Below are 23028 nucleotides of genomic sequence, written 5' to 3'. Positions count from 1 at the left end.
ATATTCTCTAATGTCTAGAAACCTTTTTTTTCTCCCACGTATTTAGAAAAGTTTCTTATTTATAGCAGAAATATAAATCTAGTCCCTGTTATACCATCATGGTCAGAAGCTAAAGGTCCATACTTATAAATTGTGGCATGATCTACTAAAATTTACGTCATTAATTAACAGATGTCTTAATGTCTTATTATCTTGGTGGTATTCAAGAAGTCAAATTAAAAGACCTTCTATTATTTTAACAGTGCACTTATAGTACTTTGAACTGGAGAAGTAATATATAAACATGTAAGATAAAAATAGCTAGTATTTTTTTAAAAGCTATCACTTATGGAGCATCCTGCGTTTTCAATTTTTCGTTTCCCTTACAGACATTGTCATCAACAGTTCCAAATTAATTTTCATAACATTTCCAAAACATAGGATAAACACATGTCATACCTTTTAGGGGGTTCCTAGTTTTCAAAATAGATTCTCTAGAATATTATTTAGATTTTTGTGATAATGTATTGTCTTCATGTGAGACATACTTTTATCCTGGCTTGGCCTGCCCTATGTGCCTATAGCACTGAAATAGTATTGTTCTGCTGTCAACACATTTCCAACCATCAAACATATGTTCTCCCTGTAGCCAACTATTTAATACTGGTTAATTGAGACTGGAGGGGGAAGATGTCTGCTTCCTGTTGAATAATCACAATGTGAAATCAAGCCCAGTGCAGGATCACCAAGCTTTGTTGGCCTTCATGTGCAAAAAATACTACATCAGCATTGGGAATGAACTTAAGACCAAGACTAACTTAGGCTGAAACTACAAAAATAAAAACTCATTTTAACAAGAATTCAGGCATAATAAGTTAATTCTCACATTTCTCCACTGTAAAATCCAGTTGAAAAATTAAAATGTGCATTTCATAATGATGTGAATATACTTAACACTAACTGAACTATACAATTTAAAGGTTAAGATAGTAAGAGTAAAAAGAAGACGTGTAAAAGGCTATGAATTCATTTACCAAATTCATTACAGTTTATGATGCAATATAAATAATAAGTGAAACAGTGGTAACTTCATTTAGAAGTGGATACAAAGGATCATAGAACTTTTTTCAAGAAAGCACACACACACAAGCGGAGGACGGGCAGAGAGAGAGGGAAAGAAAGAATCCCATAGGCTCCATGCTACCATCAAAGAGCCAAACACAGGGCTCGATCTCACGAATCATGAGATCATGATCTCAGCTGAAATCAAAAACAATCAACCGAGCCACCCAGGGACCCCTCATAAAACATTTTTTAAATTAAAACTCAAACAGGAACAGTGTACTCTAATTAAAAATAGAACAGAAACTTTTGAAACTTAATTCTAAGCAAAGAAAATGGTTACCACACAGCATTCTCAAGACAGCACTATCACCAAGGTTTCCAGAGAAGTAAAAATGGTGGGCATTCAAGAAGGAAGATACATAAACAATCTATGATCATAGTTCATATATAGTCTGTGTCATGTAATTTAATATAAATTATAAATGCAATGATAAAGTGTTTTGTTACACAAATGGAAATCTACAATTGTCTTATGGAAGAATATTTATGTTCTGTATTTGCATAGATGATCTAGCTGAGAAAATGAAAGAAGGGAGAGGTAGAAAATTGAGATATATTGTGTTTTGCAAGAATTCACTTTAAGAAAGAACATACTATCAGGAGACAATTCTCTATTGGTCTCTAGTGTTTTTGAATGTCTTGAAAGTGGAAGCAGTGAGTGCCTTTGTTCCCAAATGTCCTTTCAAGGATATTTGCATAGCATTCAGCCTCAAAAGGCAGAGATACTGTCCTTTTGAGCAAAGGGCAAGTTTGCTTACACCCTTGCAAGATACAAATAGTGTTTCCCTCTAGAGAAAATGGCAGACATGCTTTCTACCCATTATAAAAGATGCAGGTTCCCTAAATTGAGGGTTCCTCTTCTGTAACATAATCCATTGAATATAGGTATCATCTGAACTTCTTGGTGCCACCCTGTGGTAATTAGACTTAGGACAGTAACACAAGAAAAAGGTAATACTCTAGTTACTGCTAATACTGTAAGATAATAGTCTTCTGTCTCCATTCTAGGAGTCTCATGTCCAGAATTCATGAAACTGTGGCCCAGATAACTTGTTATCTTATTAGCTCAGAGATAGGGTAAAATCACAGACCTTTTAGAATTTGTGACACATACCTGTTATTGTTTTTGTTTTTATAGGGCTGCTGGCATATTCAGAGGCCTGATAGGACTGTTGCTTTGCCAGGGGTGCACTTCCAACTGACACCTCATCCTCTTTCCTTCTGCTAATTGGCACAACAAGAGGAACAGCTACCACAGGCTGCTGGAGAGAGGCAAAAAAACACACTGAAATTATTTGCTATTTCTGAAGCAGTGAAGGTTAAACATGGTAACACTGAGGAAAGTCCTTCATAACTGGTGTTGAAGCTTTGCTATTTTAAATCAATCAATGTGTCCCTCCCTCAGTTCCTCCCTCTCTTTTCATATCTGTCTCTCTTATACACACAAAATCACACAGGGACACTTAACAATTTCAATGTAAAATTACAATTCTATGTGAAAAAATAAGATAGCTTGGAAATAAATGGAAGTTATAATAAATTTCGGTAAAAAGCATAAAGATAATATGTCAAAGGCAAATCAAAACTATAATCAACTTTGAGAATTACAATTAGTAGGGGAAAAAGGTTACCCTCATCAAATATTTTTAGGATATCTATAAAGTGATTAATTATATGTTACAGTTCAACTTAATAAAGAATTGCTGAAAATTTCTACGTTTTATCTGACAAAGTGATACCCACAGCATATTTAGAAAACACAGAAAAGTATCTGTAGCTAGAGAAAGCTGGAAAACATTATGATCCTATATTGAATGCATGAGTGCTGAATTGGACAATAAAGCAGCTGTTTCATCTTTATTCAGTGAAATAAAGTCTGATGTTACTGCTGATGACGCCCAATACAATCTTGTCAGATTTTTGGCAAAAAAGAAAAAAAAGGTATTTTTTAAGTTTGCTGCAGGATCAAAGATCAATGTTGAACTGGGTGGAAAACAATCATCCAATGTTGGGTTTTAGCCACAAATTGAGAAGGAAATTGCAGCTTGGGAAACAACAGATGATAACTGTAATACAGCTGCATCAGACGGTAAATCTGGAGGGGCTGGTCAAGCTGCAGTGGAGTTCAGTGTTACTCTCAACAGCACAACAATCATACTTTTAAAAGATCCAACTTTATGTCTCACCCAACCTATATTACTTATTTAATATTACTTTGAATGTGAGTAAATATTCCAACCAGAACACAAGTACATTATCTATATATTACAATCAATCAAGTTATGAAATATAGGGAAAAGGCAAATTATTTTAAAAGTTGCTACTTAAGCTAAGTAAAAGGACAAGAAAGGTGAAAATGAGAAAATGGAAAGATAAATATATTGTGGGAAACATTACAATGTACAGTAGCTGCTTTCATATTATTTAGTAAAACTGATAATATGTGTACAAACCTAATTAGGAAATAGTATCTTAAGACCAAGATGAGAAAAGTTCAACATACCCTTAAGTTTTGATGCATTTAAAATTACTCAACTATAAAATATGGGGGTTCCTTTTAGGTGGTAGTATTTACTGATTCCATAATCCCTTGAATATCTTGGCCATCATTTATAAACCTGGAATATGACTAAGTATTCCAAAAAATTACACCCATGTTCAGATTCAAATTAATATATTAGAGAAAAATTATGTTAAGCATAGGGTGATATTTAATTCAAGCTAAAATAGCTGAAAGATGAGATTCATGAAAGCCATAATATTGGTAATATCCAACAACAAACAAAAAAATCATTCTTTTGGGTGACTCAAACTGGGTCATTTTCACATAGGCAAAGAGACATTAAAAGCCCTAAGAAAAACCCTTCCTAACAAGACAGCAAGACTCTGATATGTCCTCTATGCAACTGTATTCCAAATATCTACAATGATATCCAAAAGACCCTCCATAAATATTTCCTGAATGATTGCTAATGTACGCACCATATGTCAGGCAAGAAGAGATACTGGATACAGAGTATCCAGTATTTTAATATTTCAAAATATCAGAATAAACTATTTTTAGCAAACTCCCATTGTTCTACTAATATTCTTCTACCTTTTGGTACTGGATATTTCCTCAAATATTAGTTGTATCCCAGCCCCAGATTTATCCTACCCTTGCAGCATCAATATTCCATGATCCGAAAATACCTAAAGTCTTCTGTTGTTGTTCCTGTAAAATTCTCCCTATTAATTTAATAAATATAAAAAAAACACCCAGGAAATTATAAAGAATAAGATAACATACACATTCCATTATATCCAATAATTACTGTCTGTTAAAATTTTTATATTTCCTTGTTTTTTAGAGACGAGCAAAATATTGCAGGTAAAGCTAAAATACCCTCCAATTGTGAACCAACTACCCATTCCTCCCAGAATCAACCACTATTATGATCCTCATATAAACCTTGAAATGTTTTACACCTATCCCTATTCACACCCACTCATATGTATACACCATTTACTTATTTATTTATTTATTTATTTGGGTAGTTTTGGAGAAATATACATTAATGCTTTCATATTGCAGATTTCCTTTGAAATTTGGTTTTTGCATTAAATACAATTTTGAGACATCCATATTAAGACCTATTGTATAATTTCTACTAATAAATTATCATATTGTGTGAATATGTTTGTTTTATTTATCCACTTCCTTAGAGACGGTCATTCAGGTTGTCTCCAGTCTTGTACTACTGCAATGAATACTGCAAGAACAGGCTTATACACAACGCTTCAGGGTCCTTAGGATCTTTTGTTAAGACCACAGTTTTATCCAAAAGTGCAATTTGGGGGTTACAGGCTATGTTTATTTTCAATTTACTAGATACTGCCAATTCATCAATTTTCACTCATAACATTACTATGTGAGTTTATCCATTTTCTCTATTTTCCTCACTACTAAATATTGGCATTTTTTCACCCAACAGAGTTTTAAAAGTGAAGATGAGTAACCATGAGTTGGTAATTATTAAACCTAGCTGATAAGGTCATAGGGATCAATTACACTATTCTTTTAATTTCCTATGTTAAAAAAAATGTAAGACTAAAATAGTAGCTAAGAATATGATGAATTGTAGTAAAGTATTAATACTATGAAGTACTAGCGAAAATGTAAACTGTAATTCTGGAAGCTATGTGACAATATAACAAAGGTTTCAAAATATGCTGATATACATGGCTTTAAACACAAATTACTTCCCCAAAATATATTCTAAGTGAATACTTAAAGAAAAACATAAAGATTTAGCTATGAACATATTTATACCAATAATCTTCATAACTCTGAATGAATAGGATTATGGGTATTTATTAGTTTTTCTTTTAAATAAAACTAGTATTTTTGAACTTTCAAAAACATATTTTTAAATATATATTTATATTTTATTTCAAACTGTTATGAAACAGTATAATCAAAATAAAATTATATGAAAATCTTAAGGTGCTTGGTATCTGGAGTGCCTGGGTGGCTCAGTCAGTTTAGCATCCGACTTCAGTTCTGGTCACGATCTCACAGTTTGTGAGTTGGAGCCCTGCATCAGGCTCTGTGCTGACAGCTCTGGAGCCTAGAGCCTGCTTCATATTCTATGTCTCCATCTAGCTCTGCCCCTTCCCCACTCATGCTCTGTCTCTCTCTCTCTCTCTCTCTCTCAAAAATAAACATTAAAAAAAATTAAAAATAAATAAAGGTGCTTGGTATCAATCAAATGAATTTTTAATTTACCTCAGTTGCTAGAACATTATCTGACCTTCAGGTATAGCTCTAGTGAACTGGACCTAATTACCATCACTTATAAAGTAACCAACGAAGAATTTACAATGGGATGTTATTCAGTCATAAAAAAGACGGACGTCTTGTCATTTGTGACAACATGGATGGACCTAATAAGGCAATTAGGCTAAGTGAAATAATTAAGAGAAAGAAAAATACCATATGATTTCACTTATATTATGTGGTATCTAAAACAAACAAACAAACAACAACAACAAAAAACTCATGGGGGCAGTGGGGATGAATGAGTGACAGGGATCAAAAGGTACAAACTTCCACTTATGAAAGAAATAGGTCATGAGATGTAATGTACAACAATGTGACTATAGTTAATAGTACCATATTGTGTATTTAAAAGTTGCTAAAAGAGTAATCTTGAAAGTTCTCATAACAAGGAAAAAAATTTGCAACTGTGTGTTGTGATGGATGTTAGCCAAACTTATGGTGATAATTTCACAGTATATACAAATATCAAATCATTACCAGTAACTATCATCAACAATCATCACCTGAAAACTAATATGTCAACTGTATCGCAAAAAGAATTTACAATTAAAATATTTCTCACATTCTCCCTGACATTAGTTTCATTGACTATTGAGGTGAATTTCTATGCAATTGCTGGTTAAACCAGATACATTAGAGGCTAGCTTAGACAGTTCTATTTTACTTGCCTATTTTCCCTCATAGTGCCTAGATGTTTGTTCTGAGTGTCTAATACTAAGAATTGTGTAGTAATTTTTATTACCTCTGTATTTCTTCTTTAGTTTAATTCAACATTCTGTTAGAGGAAACTTTCTAAAATTCAAAACTCTTTTTTTCTAATGTTTCTTTATTTTTCAGAGAGAGAAAGGCAGAGAGAGAATGAGCTGGGGAGGGGCAGAGAGAGGGGGAGAGAGAATCCCAAGCAGGCTCCGTGTTGTCAGCACAGAGCTCGATGTGGAGTTCAATTTCATGAACTGTGATATCATGATCTAAGATGAAATCAAGAGTCAGATGCTTAACTGACTGAGCCACCCAGATGTTTCTCAAATTTATTTATATCAGTTTCCTATAGTTTCTCTTTACCCTTCAGGATAAAGTCTCAAACACTTCGCATTACAAAAAAAAAAAATCTTTTATGAACTGGGTGCCAATTCTTAACAGTCTCTTATACTTGGCTCTATGATAAAACCACTAAAGGTCACTTTTTTATCAAGTTAATCACCCCCCACCCAACCTCTGGTTACTCTCACAGCTAGTGGGTTTGATCCCCACATCCGGCTCTGTGCTGACAGCACAGACCCTGCTTGGGATTCTCTCTCTTTTCCCCTCTCTCTCTGCCCCTCTCCTGCTCGCTCACTCTCTCTCTCTCTCTCTCTCTCTCTCTCTCTCTCTCTCAAAAATAAATAAACACTAAAAACAAAAAAGATGCTCCTTGAGCCATGGATTGTACTATTCAGGTAATTTTTTGTTGTTGTATTGTGTAATTATAAAATTGTGTATTTTTCTATCAACTGGTTTTAAGTTTGAAAAAAAAGGGACAGTGCTCACTTTGGCAGCACATATACTAAAACTGGAACAATACAGAGAGTAGAATGGTCCTTGCACAAGGATAACAGGCAAATTCATGAAGTGTTCCATATTTAAAAAAAAAAGATAAAAAGCTATTCCAATTAGAATATTACAAAATTACAATGAAGTCTAATGGGAAAATGCAATATAGCATAAATTTGGCCTGAAAAAATATTTAGTTCTGCCATTTACTATGTGTGACAATAGGGAAATAAATCTCAATTAGCATCAATTTCTTCATCTTTAAAATGGGAATAAACTCTGTCAGAATTACATTTAAGAATCATAACACAGAAAATATATTTAAGCATTTCAGAAAATACAATTAGCTGTTTTATACTTTGTAATTTATACTCTTTTAAATAAGTGCATATCCCAACTCTTTTGCACCAACCATCCCAATCCAAGGGTTGGGCACCCAATGAATGCTTGTTGAATAAACCTAAAGATGTAGAAGAAATACGGTGATAATGAAAATTAAAGCTATTAATATGCAATTCTTATGTATCAGACACTCAGAACAAACATCTAGGCACTATGAGAGAAAACAGGCCACTAAAGCAGGACTACCTGAACTATTCTCTAACGTATCTGCTTTATAAGCAATTGCATAGAAATCCACCTCAGTAATCAATAAACTCCACTTTGAGCTGGAGTTTCCAGTCTAGAAGTGAAGGAGTAAAACTGCTTGAAAGGGGAAGAGTGGAAGACAGAGGAATTAAAAAAAAATCAATACAGACAATATAGACCTTTAACAAATGACTGAGAAAACAGAAAACGATTTATTCATTAAGAGAATAAATTACAAAAATTTCTCACCTGCTGCATATGTCTACTGGTTCGTTTCTGAGGCTGATAAATGAGCCAGGTATATAAGACTGGGTCAATATTAACTGCTAGTCCTTGTACACTACAAAGGAGTACAGCACCTAAAAATCAAGATTTTAAAATTATTTTAATTCCTCATAAAAATAATAAGCTTTATATCACTTCACACCAAGTAGGATAAGCTAACAAAATTAACAGGTGCACACAAAGATGTGGAGGATTCAAGACGTCATATACCGCTGGTTGGAACATAAAATGGTGCAAATACATTCAAAAACACTTTGGCATTTCCTCAGGAAACAAATATACCGTCACAATATGACCTAACAATTTTATTCCTGCGTATGTACAAAGAGAACTAAAATCATATGTTCACTCAAAAATTTGTAGCTAAATTTCCAAAACAGTAATCATAATAGCTAAAAAGTGGGAATGACACAAATGTCCATGAATTGCTAAATGGATATACAAAATGTCATATAGCCATATAATGGAAAATTATTTTTGCACAAGGAATAAAGTACTGATTCATGCTACACTACCTTGAAAACGTGCTAAGAAGTCAGTCACAGAAAACCACATACTGTAGGATTCTACTTACATGAAATGGCTAAAACAGGCAAAACCATAGAGAAAAAAGGTAATTTGTGTATGCCAGTGCCTAGGAGGAGGAAAGAATGGAAAAGAACTGCTAATAGATATGTGTTTCTTTGGGGAGTGATGAAAATGTTCCAGAATTAGAAAATGGTGATTGTTGCAAAACTTTGCAAATATACTAAAAACCACTAAATTATGTACTTTAACATAGTGATTTTTATGGAATATGAATTGTATCTCATTAAAAGTGAATCTGTCTTTAATAAGAAGAAGCTTTATTTTTTAGCAAAGAGCAATTTCTATATTGGTCATGAGAACAGAATATTATCTCCCTTTTTGTTTATATCACAAATTTAATTCATGATGTTAAAGTAAGGATTATTATAACCACTCAATAAATCACTGCAAGTTACAAAGTTAAACGTTCAGAAGCAAGAGAGAGATCTGCCTAGATGAAACACAGGCTGACATTCTGACATAAAACACAAAGCTGAAGTGTAACAAGTTGCAATTCCATCCTAGTCAAGTATTTTACTAAAATACTCAAGTATTTTAGTCTCTCTCTGATAAAAAGAAACACACGGATTTAACTAAAGTATAACACCCCATTCTTATGTGCAGATTATGTGCATCCATAAATACATTTTTGTATTTGCAAATGCAGTTTTTGGTAAAATATTATTAGCTCCACTGAAATACATGGAATATCAAGTAAGGAGTATTTGTCACTTTTGCTCTCAACTACACTCCAGTATCTAGAAAAGTAATTGCCACATGGTAGGGGTAAACAGTCATAGTACGTGATACATGAGTTCTCAACTTAGGTGCAACTTGTTCTATAATTTTGCAGGTTATCTAAACCACACAGTAACTATTATTACCAAGGTCTATGAAAAGTGAGCCACACAGACACAGAGATAGAATGATGGAGGAGAGCACGCAAGAGAAATATCCTTCCTTTTTAAACATTTACACAGGGGCGTCTGAGTGCCTCAGTCAATTGAGCATCCGACTTCGGCTCATGTCATGTCATCACAGTTTGTGGGTTTGAGCCCCATGTCGGGCTCCAGCTCAGAGCCTGGAGTTGCTTTGGATTCTGTGCCTCCCTCTCCTCTGCCCCACCCCCCCCCCACTCATGCCCGCTCTCTCTCTCTTTCTCTCTCTCTCAAAAATAAATAAATGTTAAAAAAAAAAAAGCAAATGTTTAAAAAAATTTTTTTTTAAATAAAACTTTTACACAGAATTTTCAAACAAGCAAAAATAATTGCCAGGTGTTCTCCCAGGGACCCAGAATCAGTGTAGATTCCAAAGCAGCATTCTGAGACCACAGCAATTCCATCCACTTCCATGTACAAATGCATGTGCTGCTGAGCAATAACTTGTTTAAATACACATCAGGAAGGAATGATGATGTGAAACTAAATACAAAATGATTGCAAAAGGTAAGTCATAAATGAAGTCAAATAGAAAATATAATTTAATGTATGTATTTTTCCTGTAATACAATGCATAAAAATTGTTTATTAAAACCTTTTAAAGAAATTAACTGTATACATTTCAATAGAGTTTTAAAATTTTAATTCAAGAATTCAAGAATATTTAAATTCAAGAATATATCATTCAATCTTAAAAGTTAAAAGACGTTTCTAAATTCCAAATAAAGAAATGAAATTAGTTAGATTTGAATTATATGGACTATTTCCTATCACATAAGGCCACTGTAATTTGTTTTATAATTAAAATCATATAAATATTAAAGACACCACAAATAATATATGCTTAACAATAAAGAAATGTGTTCCACACACAGACACACAGCACTTGCGACAATAAAGAAAAATATGGGATCCAGGAGAAAAGTGACAGGAATCCCCAAAATGACAACAGTGAAGTAGTAACAGGTACATGGAAAATGTAGTAACAATAAAACACAGTATTAAATACAGGGAAAACAAATGTTATAAAGGAAAGTCAGTATATAATAAAGTGTACCACGAATTATATTTATAGATAGAAGTATGTAAATTCTAAAAAAACCCAGATGCATTAATTAATCAAACTTGATATAACAATATTGAGAGTATGATAGGAGGAGAGAGTGAAAGTTGGCCAAATATAATTTTCAACTATAAGGCATCAATAAATTATACTCTTAAGTAAACAATCAAGAAAGAGCAAGAAAAGTTATGTTATTTAAAAAATATGGATGGGCGCCTGGGTGGCTCAGTCAGTTGGGCGTCTGACTTCGGCTCAGGTCATGATCTCACGGTTTGTGAATTTAAGCCCCTGGTCGGGCTCTGTGCTGACAGCTCAGAGCCTGGAGCCTGCTTCGGATTCTATGTCTCTATGTCTCTATGTGTGTGTGTGTCTCTCTCTCTCTCTGCCCCTCCCCTGCTTGTGCTCTCTGTCTCTCAAAAATGAATAAATGTAAAATAAATAAACAAAAATAAAATAAACAAAATAAAACTAAAATATATGGAAACACCAAAACAATTATTGAAAAGATCTGAGATGTGTTACCTCTTGAAAAGGGAACATTAAAAAAAAAAAAAGCAGTTGCCATGAGGGAGGATATAAATGGGATTCTCAAACTGGGGTCAAGAGAAAAAAGAGGTTGATGAGCCTTAGATTTTCTTGCTGAGAAATGTCCCTCTAGCGATTAATTAGCCATTAACAGAATCAAGTATTCTGTCTGAAAAGTCTCCAATTCACTGTCATATAACTGCCACAAATTACGATCTGGGAATGGTTTTCTTAACAAAAAATCACAACTGACTCTGTGAGACAGAGTCAGAAAAATCAACAAACAACTAATTTAGACTTTCAAGCACTAGAGATATTAGAATATAGAAAAAAAAGCACCTGTGTATAAAATGTTTAAGATGCAAAAGTATGGTATCATACAGAGTATCAGGAAAGAACATATTTAAAGAAAAAATGGAAAGTATGAAAGTGACATATTTAATTGTTGATGTAAAAAACTCATTAGGCAGGTTCAACAGCCGATTAGATATAGTTGAAGAGAAAAACAGTGAAGTGGAAGAAGTACCTGAAATCATTAGAATGCATCTGAAAGACAAAAATGAAAGATTATTAAAATGAGGTGAAGAGATATGAGGACTTAAGAAGACGAAATATATGTCTAATCAGATTCCATGTGGAGATATTAAAAAGTGGGGAAGAGGCAATATTGTTAAAAAGATGATGCCTGAGAATTTTACAGAATTGATGAAAGATAGTTAAGCCTAAAACCCAAGAAGAAGCCCAAGAAAACCAAAATGTATAATTAAAACAAAATTTAATTTAAGACTACAATGAGATATCACCTCACGCTTGTCAGAATGACTAAAATCAACAACACAAGAAATAACAGGTGTTGGCAAGGATATGGAGAAAGAGAAATCCTCTTGCACTACTGGTGGAAATGTAAACTGGTGCAGGCACTCTGGAAAACAGTATGGAAGTTCCTTAAAAAGTTAAAAATAGAAGTACCAAGCAACAGGGTGCCTGAGTGGCTCAGTCAGTTAAGAGTCTGACTTCAGCTCAAGTCATTATCTTGCAGTTGGTGAGATGCAGCCCCACATCAGGCTCTGTGCTGACAGCTTGGAGCCTGGAGTGTATTCAGATTCTGCATCTTCTCTCTCTCTGCCCCTCTTCTGCTCGCTCACTCTCTCTCTCTCTCTCTCTCTCTCTCTCGCTCAAAATTAAATAAACATTAAAAAAAAATTTTTGAATAGAAGTACCCTACAATCCAGCAATTACACTAGGTATTTACCCTAAGAATACAAAAATACTAATTCGGAGGGATAGATGCACCCTGATGCTATCTACAATAGCCAAATTACGGAAACAACCCAAGTGTCCATGGACTGATAAATGGATATAGAAGATGTGGTATATACATATATAATGCAATATTACTCAGCCATAAAAGGAATGAAATCTTACCATTTGCAATGACACAGGTGCAGCTAGAGAGCATTATGCTAAGAGAAACACATCAGAGAAAGACAAATACCATACGATTTCACTCACATAAGAAATTTAAGAAGCAAAACAAACAAGCATAGGAAAAGAGAGAGAGAGAGAGAGAGAGAGAGAGAGAGAGAGAGAGAGAGACAAGCCAAGAAACAGACTCTTAACTATACAGAACTGATGGCCACCAGAGGTGGGTGGGGGATGGGTGATATAAGTGATCAGGAATAAGGAGTGCACTTGTCATGAGCACCAGGTGTTGTATGGAAGTGTTGAAACACTAAAGTGTACACCTTAAACCAATATTACACTGTATGTTAGCTGGAAATTAAATAAAAACTTAAAAAAATGAAAATAAACACATTTAATTAAGCAAATTGGAAAGAAGGTGCCAACACTGAAGGGAAAAGAAGATTAAAAATATTCCAAACAACAAGAATGATCACCTGGGGAATAAAAACACAAACAAATTGGTGCCCCTGGGAGGCTCAGACAGTTAAGTATCTGACTTTGGCTCAGGTCATGATCTCACAGTTAGTGAGTTTGAACCCCATGTGGGGCTCTGTGCTGACAGCTAAGAGCCTGGAGCCTGCTTCGGATTTGTCTCCCTCTCTTTGCCCCTCCCCGGCTAACTCGTGCTTGCTCGCTCTCTCTCTCTCTCTCTCTTTCCTTCAAAAATACATAGACATTTAAAAAAGTTTTTTTAAACACAAATAAATTGACAACTTCTTAGCAAAACAATCTATGGTATTCATTACATGATTTTACCTCAAATTTATATATACATAACATGTATTCTTTTCTAGGTAGAAAGTGTTACATTTATAAGAATATAAAGGAAGAAAATTTAAAATTACATGTATTTTTTTAAAAAGAATGTATCGTGGGGCGCCTGGGTGGCTCAGTCGGTTAAGTGTCTGACTTCAGCTCAGGTCATGATCTCACAGCTTGTGAGTTCGAGCCCCACATCGGGCTCTGTGCCGACAGCTCAGAGCCTGGAGCCGGCTTCGGATTCTGTGTCTCTCTCTCTCTCTCTGCTCCTCCTCTGCTCATGCTCTGTCTCTCTCTCCTTCAAAAATAAATAAACATTAAAAAAAAAGAAGAAGTAAAAGAAAATTTAAAAAAAAATAAAAAAATAAAAAGAATCTATCAGGATAATTTTTCTCTCCCTAATATTATGCATCTGAAGTACAAGGCACAAACTTTTTTTTTTGAAATTATGAAAAGTATACCCCAACGCCCTATATAAAGCAGTTTATAAATTTAATACTATGCTAACTACAAAAGGTAAAAGTAAATTCAAAAACTGCAGACATTCTCCATATTGGGCAAGTTATTTAAAAATCTTTTCCTATGTATTGAAAAGTAAATGTGTTAAGTAAAATTTTTTAAAACTTTCTCAGTAAGTTAGAATTCCTTTTTCATCAAGATTTTAGAGAGAGGAGGAGGAAAACCAATGCAATAAATATTTTCATGTGAAAACTAATCTTGAAGGTTTTATTTTATTATAATGAAGAAGTTAAAAACTATTTCACCAAATAATGTTCATAAAAGTCATGTGATTACATTAAATCAGAGATAACTAAATGACACACAGGCTGGAACTATGGGAATGTTAAATGGGTGATAAAAGAGAATAATCTATCAATTTAGTTGAAATTATAGAGATAATGTTCTTTTAAATTTAAAAGGATATTTTCATATTAAACTCAATTTACAAGACAGAGCCTTTAAAAATAACACACAAGTTCTGACATGTAAGTGTGTAGACAACTAGTCTGATACTGAATTTACTTAGAACAGATCCCCCATAAATCATTAAATTTGGCAATATACTACTCTGTTTAATTTTAGCCTGGAAAACAACTAATGAGAAAAGTGTGCTTTATTTCTCTGCTCGTTGCCAAAATGGCTCATTTATCCACATTCCACTCTGGCTTCACAAATTAGTTAAACGAAGCCACCACCATCATTTTCAGTTACATCCTAAGCTGTAGAATGAGAATGAAATAAGAGTGAGAAACCAAAGGTGCACAGCATTTAAATATATATGCTTCTTACCACCTATAGAAACTATGTCAACCAATGAGATGACCCTGTAAAATATCAAGTTCTAAAAAGTGACAAGTACCCTGCATTTTATCTTAAACTAATGAATGAGACAAAAGACATACTCATCTTCATCTAAGTTTCAGTGGCTAAAACTCACTATTTTTCTATTACGCAGCTATAGTAAAGTATGGACTTTTTAGATTTGTGTAGTTCTTAAGAAATTAATAGCTACTCTTATTTTTAAGAATAATTTCAAGAATTTTGGCCTGTAAACAAAGAATCAAAAATATGGGTGGAGAATAAAGAGAAGATAAAGTAATCAGAGGCTAAGAAATGACAGAGCAGGGATGAGCCGCCAACTAGTGGCAAATTTATCCAAGGTAATTGTCAGGTTTAGTATAATGGAATAAGCCTTTTAGGTATGTGCATATGGTAGCTCATGTTACTTAATTAACAATTACCATGTCTTCCCATAGGATTTGGAAAATCACAGGAGAACTCTATCCATCGTAACAATAACAAGCCATGTAACCAACATATCAAAGCTTTTCAACCTTCATCAGACAGCAGAATTTGCAAAGAAACCTAATGAACAAAAATCATAAATGTGAAAGGCCCTTCGTAGGCAGGAAGGAATGAATGGTAGGTTTTATTCTTGGCATAGCAGTAGGAAGAAAAACAAGTTGTTAAGAAAAAAACAAAAGAACTTTCAACAAATGTTTAAACACAAGTATGGGGACTAGCATGACAATTTAGAATCCCTGAGAACTCTAGACACAAGAGGAGTGCCATTTCTTTTCAACACACCTCCACCAAATACCCAGGAGAGTGGCAGGGGACTGGCCTGGAGAAATGAGGAAGACCCTTCTAACACACAGGCATGTGGAGGCTGATGATGTCTGAGCCCAAGGAGAAATGAAAGAAATCCCACAGTCATTCTCAACTTTTCAGTGAGCACCAAACAGGGCTATCTGTGACTGGAAGAAAGAAAGAGGGAATAAGACAGATCCCGCGATACAGACAAGTGAACAAGGCATCTTAGGTCTCAGTACAGGCAAGGAGAACTAAGAGAAAATCACAAACCATACTGAAATAAAGATTCCAATGCTATTCTCAAGAACTGTGAAGCCTATGGTGAACTTAATACAAATAAATCAAGAACCAGACCCAGCACAACTGCAGACTAGAAAGCAAAGAACATATAGCATTAAGAATATAGTCAATATTATCTTAGTAATGTTATATGGCAATAGACGGTAACTACACTAAACATGGTAAGCACTGCATAATGTATGCAATTGTTGAATCACTATATTGTGCACCTGTAACTAATATAACAATGTACGTCAACTAGACTTCAGTAATAAAAATTTAAAAATAAAGTGAAAGAGAGGGAAAAAAAGAAAGCCAAAACTAGATCCAATTCAACTACACCTTTTACATGACAAAAGAAGAGGCATGTTCTTTTATGGGCATAAACGTTTTTCTGTCATACGTACTTTTATTATTCTTTTTATACACAACATTGAACATCCATTAGAAAAATTATGAAAACACATAATTCTTTTTTTTACCAAAAAAGAAAATAGTTATTAGCATAAGTTCAAAAGGTGCCAAAAATATTGGAATTATCAACAACTTTAAAACAACTCTGATAAATATGTTAAAGAATATAGTGAAAAAGGTAGACAGTGTGCATGAACTAAAGAGAAAGGAGGTGAAAAATTATTTGAATTTTTCAAAACTGATAAACAATACCAACTGACAGATTAAAAAAAATAAGAATTTTTAAAAGAATAATTAAAGAATAATTAAAAAGAAATACAAAAAGAATTATTCTCAAAAAGAATGATTAAAAAGAAAAACAGATCTAGATGCATCACAATCAAACTGCAGGAAATCCAAAACAGAAAAAAATTTTAAATCACTCAGAAAAAAAACCCCACAATACATATAAGGGAATCATGATAAGGACAACTCCTCAGAAATAATGGTGATGCAAAAATAATGGAATGGTATCTTTAAAGTGCTAAAACAAGAAAAGACAACCTAGATTGATATATCTGCTGAAAATATGCTTTAAAAATGAAGCCAAAACAAAACAAAAACACTTTGCCTCCCAAAGACTTGAGCTACTGGAAAATATGAGAAGTGCTTTAGAGTCAAAGGAACTTGTACAAGATGGAATTTCGATTATAGAAAAGGAATGAAAAACACCAGAAAGACTAAGTATGTTGGTAAACAAAGAGGACCTCTTAAAAAATATGCTATATACATACATATACATGTATATATGTACATATATATACATACACATACATATATACACACATATATATACTTACACATATATACGTACATATACATATGTATATATATCTTTAAATCTCTTTTAAAACACTTATGACTACTTAAAGTAGGAGTAACAACAATGCTATGGGGGGTTCGAATTGCACAAAGAACTAAAATACATGCCCACAGAGCAGAAAGAACAGGATGGTGGTAACTGGAAGTAAAATAGTGTAACAATACATTTGTCTTATTTTCCAGTTTATTGTAGAGTCCATTACTGTCCTCTAAACGTACCAGTTTTACTGATAAGTCCAATTCATATCATATAAAAATACTTATTAAGCACTTATTTATGTCCATACGTACTTTCTTCTTTCCATCTATCCAAATTTTGTGCATCCTTTGATTCAAATTAGCCTTCACCATTCAGACTTTCTACCACCACTGATTTTACCATTCTTTAGCCAAGTATAACACTGAGAATATAGAGCTCATTTCAGTTAAGGATGGCAGGGAAGATTATGAGTATTTTAGGAAACTGCCTAATGTGTGAAATTGTGACACGTTTTATCGCTTTACAGCATTAAGGAGCCATTGTGTCCCTTGGTCATAAATTCAGAGTGAGTCAACTCATTGTGGTTTCATGTTTTTCTTCAGTCCAATTCAGGCACAGAGAAGGTGTAAGAATTGGATTTCATCAAGACTGTGTGTGTGTGTTTATTTTTCCTACTGTTGTTTTTCATTCTCTCCAGATCAAATGTTAATCAATATTATCAGACATTAAGTTAATAATTGGTCTCCTTCTATCTGATTCATGTATCTTCTCAATTAGCAAAGAATGCACAAATGAAATTTTCATCTCAAACTGTGTCAGCAATTATTACTTTGTGATGTTTCAAAGTTTTCATGTGCAAGACATAAAAGTCTAAAACCATAAAGATAATTATAGACCACTATCACAATGAAAAGCTTAGAACTTCCAAATGATGAACTATAAACAAAATTGAAGGCAAAAATCAAACCACAAGAAAATACTAGAAAAATACATAACACAGATAATATTCATGATACAGGAAAACATCCTAAAATTAAAAAAAAAATGCTATACAACCGAACAGAAAAAATAGGCCAAAAACATAAATAGACAAATCACAGAATAACTACAAGCAGGCTTCACTAATGCTCAACATCACTAACAGCAAAGAAATGCAAGGTAAAACTCCCCCCAAAAATAATTTTCCAATGATAGATTAACAAAACCTTTAGTGAATGAAATTCTATTACAGATAAGGCCATGGAAGATAAAGCACTTTCATGTATGCTTAAAAAAAAAAAAAGGAAATTGCCACAGGCATTTTGAAGGCCATTTTGTAATTTATTACCCATCAAAATTTTAAATGTACATACTGACCCAGCAATTTCAGCTTTTGGAATCCTACAGTAACACTTGTAAATATTCTTAAAAATATATGCACAAAGATGTTCATTTCTAATAGTCTCTACAATAATAAATATGTAAATGACATCAACATCTACAAAGTATGGTCATTTCTTTAATGGAACACCATTCAGATATTAAATTATGTGCTTACTTATATGTAAGTACACATACATATAATAACAAATAATGGCAAATAGTATAAAGCGAAAAAAGCATTTTGCAAAAATAGAAAAGGAAGGAAAACTTACAAATTCATTCTATGAGGCCAGCTTACCCTGATACACTGGAAAAACCAGATAAAGACACCACAAAAAAAGAGAACTACAGGCCAATTTCTCTGAAATTTCCCCCAAATCCTCAACAAAACACTAGCAAAATGAATCCAACAATACTTTAAAAAAATCATCCACCACAATCAAATGGGATTTATTCCTGGGGGACAAAGGTGGTTCAATATTTGCAAAGCAATCAATGTAATACATCACATCAATAAAAGACAGGACAAGAACCATATAAGATTATTTCAACAGATGCAGAAAAAGCAAGCAAAAAAGTACAACATCGATTCATGATAAAAACCTTCTTTAGAGGGAACATACTTCAACATAATAAAGGCCGTATATGGAAAACCCACAGATGACATCATCCTCAGTGGGGAAAAACTGAGAGCCTCTCCCCTAAGGTCAGAAACAAAACAAGGATGTCCACTCTCACCGCTTTTATTCTACATAGTACTGGAAGTCATAGCCACAGCAATCAGACAACAAAAAGAAATACAAAGCATCAAAATCAGCAAAGTAGAAGTCAAACTTTCACTACTTACAGATGACATGATACTATGTGTAGAAAACCCAAAAGAGTCCACCATAAAAACTACTAGAACTGATAAATGAATTCAATAAAGTCACAGGATACAAAATCAACATACAGGTATCTGTTGCATTCCTATACTAATAATGAAGCAGCAGAAAGTAAAATTAAGAAAATAATCCCATTTACAATTGCACCAAAAACAATAAACTACCTAGGAATCAACTTAACCAAAGAGGTGAAAGACCTGTGCTCTGAAAGCTACACACACCAAACAAGGATGAAACTGAACACAAAGAAATGGAAAGACATTCCATGTTCATGGATTAGGAGAACAAATTTTGTTAAAATGTTCACACTGCCCAAGGCAATCTACACATTTAATGCAATCCCTGTAAAAATACCAAAGCATTTTTCACAGAACAAGAATAATCCTGAAATTTGTATGGAACCACAAAAGACCCTGAATAGCCAAAGCAATCTTCAAAGAGAAAAGCAAATGTGGAGGCATCACAATTCCCACTTTCAAGTTATATTACAAAGCTGTAACAATAAAAACAGTATGGGTAATGGCACAAAAAGATACCTACACAAAAAGATCAATGGAACAGAATAGAAAATCCAGACATAAACCAAGAACTATATGGTCAAGTTAGTCTTTGACAAAACAGGAAAGAATATCCAATAGGAAAAAAGACAGTCTTTTTAACAAATGGTGTTAGGAAAACTGGAAACCAATATGCAAAAGAATGAAGCTGGACCACTTTCTTACACCATACACAAAAATAAATTCAAAATGGAGTCAAAATCTAAATGTGAGACAAGAAACCATCAAAATCCTACAAGCAAGCACAGGCAGTAATTTCTCTGTTCCTGTAGGAACATTTTCTAGATAGGTCTCCTGAAGCAAGGGAAATAAAAGCAAAAAAAACTATTGGGACTATGTCAAAATAAAAGAAAAAATCACATCAAAGGAAGCAATCAACAAAACTAAAAGGCAACCTTCAGAATGGAGAAGATATTTGCAAATGACATATCTGATAAAGAATTAGTATACAAAACCCATAGAGAACATATCAAGCTCAACACCCTCCAAAAAATAATAACTCAGTTAAAAAATAGGCAAAAGACATGAGCAGACATTTCTCCAAAGAAGACTTTCTGATGGCGAACACATAAAAAGATGTCCATTATCACTTATCATCAGGGAAATGCAAATCAAGGCTACAATGAGATATCACCTCACACCTGTCAGAATGGGTAAGACCAATAACACAAGAAACAACAGCTATTGGCAAAGATGTAGAGTGAAAGGAACCCTCATGCGCTGTTGGTGGGAATGCAAACTGTTGCAGTCATTCTGGAAAATAGTATGGAGGTTCCTCAAATGGTCAAACATAGAACCACCCTACAATCCAGCAACTGTACTACTGACTACTTACCCAAAGAATACAAAACCACTAATTCAAAGGGATACATGTATCCCAATGTTTATAGAAGCATTATTTACAACAGCCAAGATATGCAAACAGCCCAAGCTTCCATCAGTTGATGAATGGAAAAAGATGCATGCATGCATCACACACACACACGTGCACGTGTGCACACACGCGCGTGCGCGCGCGCACACACACACACACACACACACACAGCGGAATATTACGGAGCCATAAAAAAGAATGAAATATTGCTGTTTGCAATGATACAGATGGAGCTAGACTGTATAATGCTGAAGTGAAATAAGTGAGCCAGAGAAAAACACATACCATATGATTTCATTCACATGTGGAATTTAGGAAACAAAACGAAGGTACAAAGGGCAAAAGGGAGAGCCAAACCAAGAAACAGACTCTTAACTATAAAAGACAAACTGACGGTTACCAGAGGGGAAGTGGGTGGGGGAAATAAGTGATGGGGATTAAGGAGTTCACTTGTTGTGATGAGCACCAAGTGATTAACATAAAAGCTTAAAAAATAAAATAGGAGGACTAGATGACTCAGTCAGTTAAGCATCCAATTCTCGATTTTGGCTCAGGTCATGATCTCATGGTTCGTGAGATCAAACTCTGTGCTGACAGCCTGGAGTCTGTTTGGGATTCTTTCCCTCCCTCTTTCTCTGCTCCTCCCCAGCTCACAAGAACACACACTCTCTCTCTCACTCTCTCTCTCAAAATAAATAAATAACCATTTTTTAAAAATAAAGTGAAATAACAGGTATACTGCACAGAAATTTCAGGTATTAAACATATGTATATGTATGATTAAACAAAATATATAATAGACATGCTTACTGAAACATAAAATAGTAGTATCTCTGAACGTATGGGGGACAATACACAAGTAGTATACTCTGGAAAAGACAGGCAATTCTAGGAACCATGCTACATACAAATCAAGGAAAAAGAAACATACAACTTCACGATTTAGTAATAATTATTTATATTCTAAAACCAAGAAACTACACCAGCATTATTCCTGACCATTTTTGAATTTCAATGAAAGCTTTGGTTCATATAAGAAACAGAAGCCTAATTTGATTCACCACAAGTAAAAAACCATTTAGAAAATTACCAGATGTCATAAAAGTCTCTTATTTATCCACAATTTGTCAATATTCTTTATTCAGGATTTTCATTATTCAAAATCTCCATCAGTGATCCCACACCAATCATTTTGAACAAATCTACAATCCTATAACAATAACTTTTCAAACCAATTCTTCACTTTAAACTGTCTTAGAAGACAATATAATCAAACTATACATTATAAACCAAGATATAACTATAAAACTTCTCAATTCACTTATTACCTCAATAAAGTATTTTCTGCTGTCCAATATTATGAATAGTTTTATCAATTCAAGTATTTCTTCATCTCTTTTATAAACAGACGCAAACCTCCATCATATATCTTAATTGTATTAGCGTACAGTAAATAACTTGAGGCTATGAGCATTGTAAAGACAGTATAAACAAGGCAGGACATGAACAGACACTCCTCTAAAGAAGACATCCAGATGGCCAACAGGCACATGAAAAGATGTTCAACGTCACTCATCATCAGGGAAATATAGTCAGAGTGGCTAAAATGAACAAATCAGGAAACTACAGATGCTGGAGAGGATGTGGAGAAACGGGAGCCCTCTTGCACTGTTGGTGGGAATGCAAATTGGTGCAGCTGCTCTGGAAACAGTGTGGGGGTTCCTCAAAAAATTAAAAATACATCTACCCTATGACCCAGCAATAGCACTGCTAGGAATTTACCCAAGGGATACAGGAGTGCTGATGCATAGGGGCACTTGTACCCAATGTTTATAGCAGCACTTTCAACAACAGCCAAACTATGGAAAGAGCCCTAATGTCCTTCAACTGATGAATGGATAAAGAAGTTTTGGTTTATATATACAGTGGAATACTACTTGGCAATGAGAAAGAATTAAATATGGCCTTTTGTAGCAACGTGGATGGAACTGGAGAGTATTATGCTAAGTGAAATAAGTCATACAGAGAAAGACAGATAACCATATGTTTTTACTCTTATGTGGATCTTCAGAAACTTA

At 33.9% G+C, this 23028-nt stretch overlaps 1 protein-coding gene and 1 non-coding gene across 10 annotated transcripts in view; one reads left to right on the top strand and one right to left on the bottom strand.

Annotated features, from left to right (window-relative positions):
• Positions 1 to 23028, bottom strand: part of VPS13B (vacuolar protein sorting 13 homolog B) — an 843987-nt gene that overhangs the window by 461257 nt on the left and 359702 nt on the right. For 8 of the 9 annotated variants that reach the window (XR_007148665.1, XM_047842688.1, XM_047842692.1 and 5 more), the window contains 2 exons: positions 8294 to 8403; positions 2219 to 2366 (listed from right to left, as the gene is read on the bottom strand). Coding sequence is in view for 8 of the 9 variants with exons in the window: in XM_047842688.1 (XP_047698644.1) it covers positions 2219 to 2366; positions 8294 to 8403 (258 nt within the window). In the remaining variant the exon portion in view is untranslated. The remainder of the gene's footprint in view (positions 1 to 2218; positions 2367 to 8293; positions 8404 to 23028) is intronic. The other variant, XM_047842690.1, reaches the window with a different exon arrangement.
• On the top strand, positions 7446 to 7549 carry LOC125156823 (U6 spliceosomal RNA). The gene has a single exon (XR_007148800.1). It is a non-coding gene; the product is annotated as a U6 spliceosomal RNA (small nuclear RNA).

This window comes from Prionailurus viverrinus, chromosome F2 (assembly GCF_022837055.1).
Source record: "Prionailurus viverrinus isolate Anna chromosome F2, UM_Priviv_1.0, whole genome shotgun sequence".
Taxonomy (NCBI): domain Eukaryota; kingdom Metazoa; phylum Chordata; class Mammalia; order Carnivora; family Felidae; genus Prionailurus; species Prionailurus viverrinus.
The sequence above is the reverse complement of the archived record's forward strand: the minus strand, read 5'-3'. Positions and strand labels throughout refer to the sequence as shown.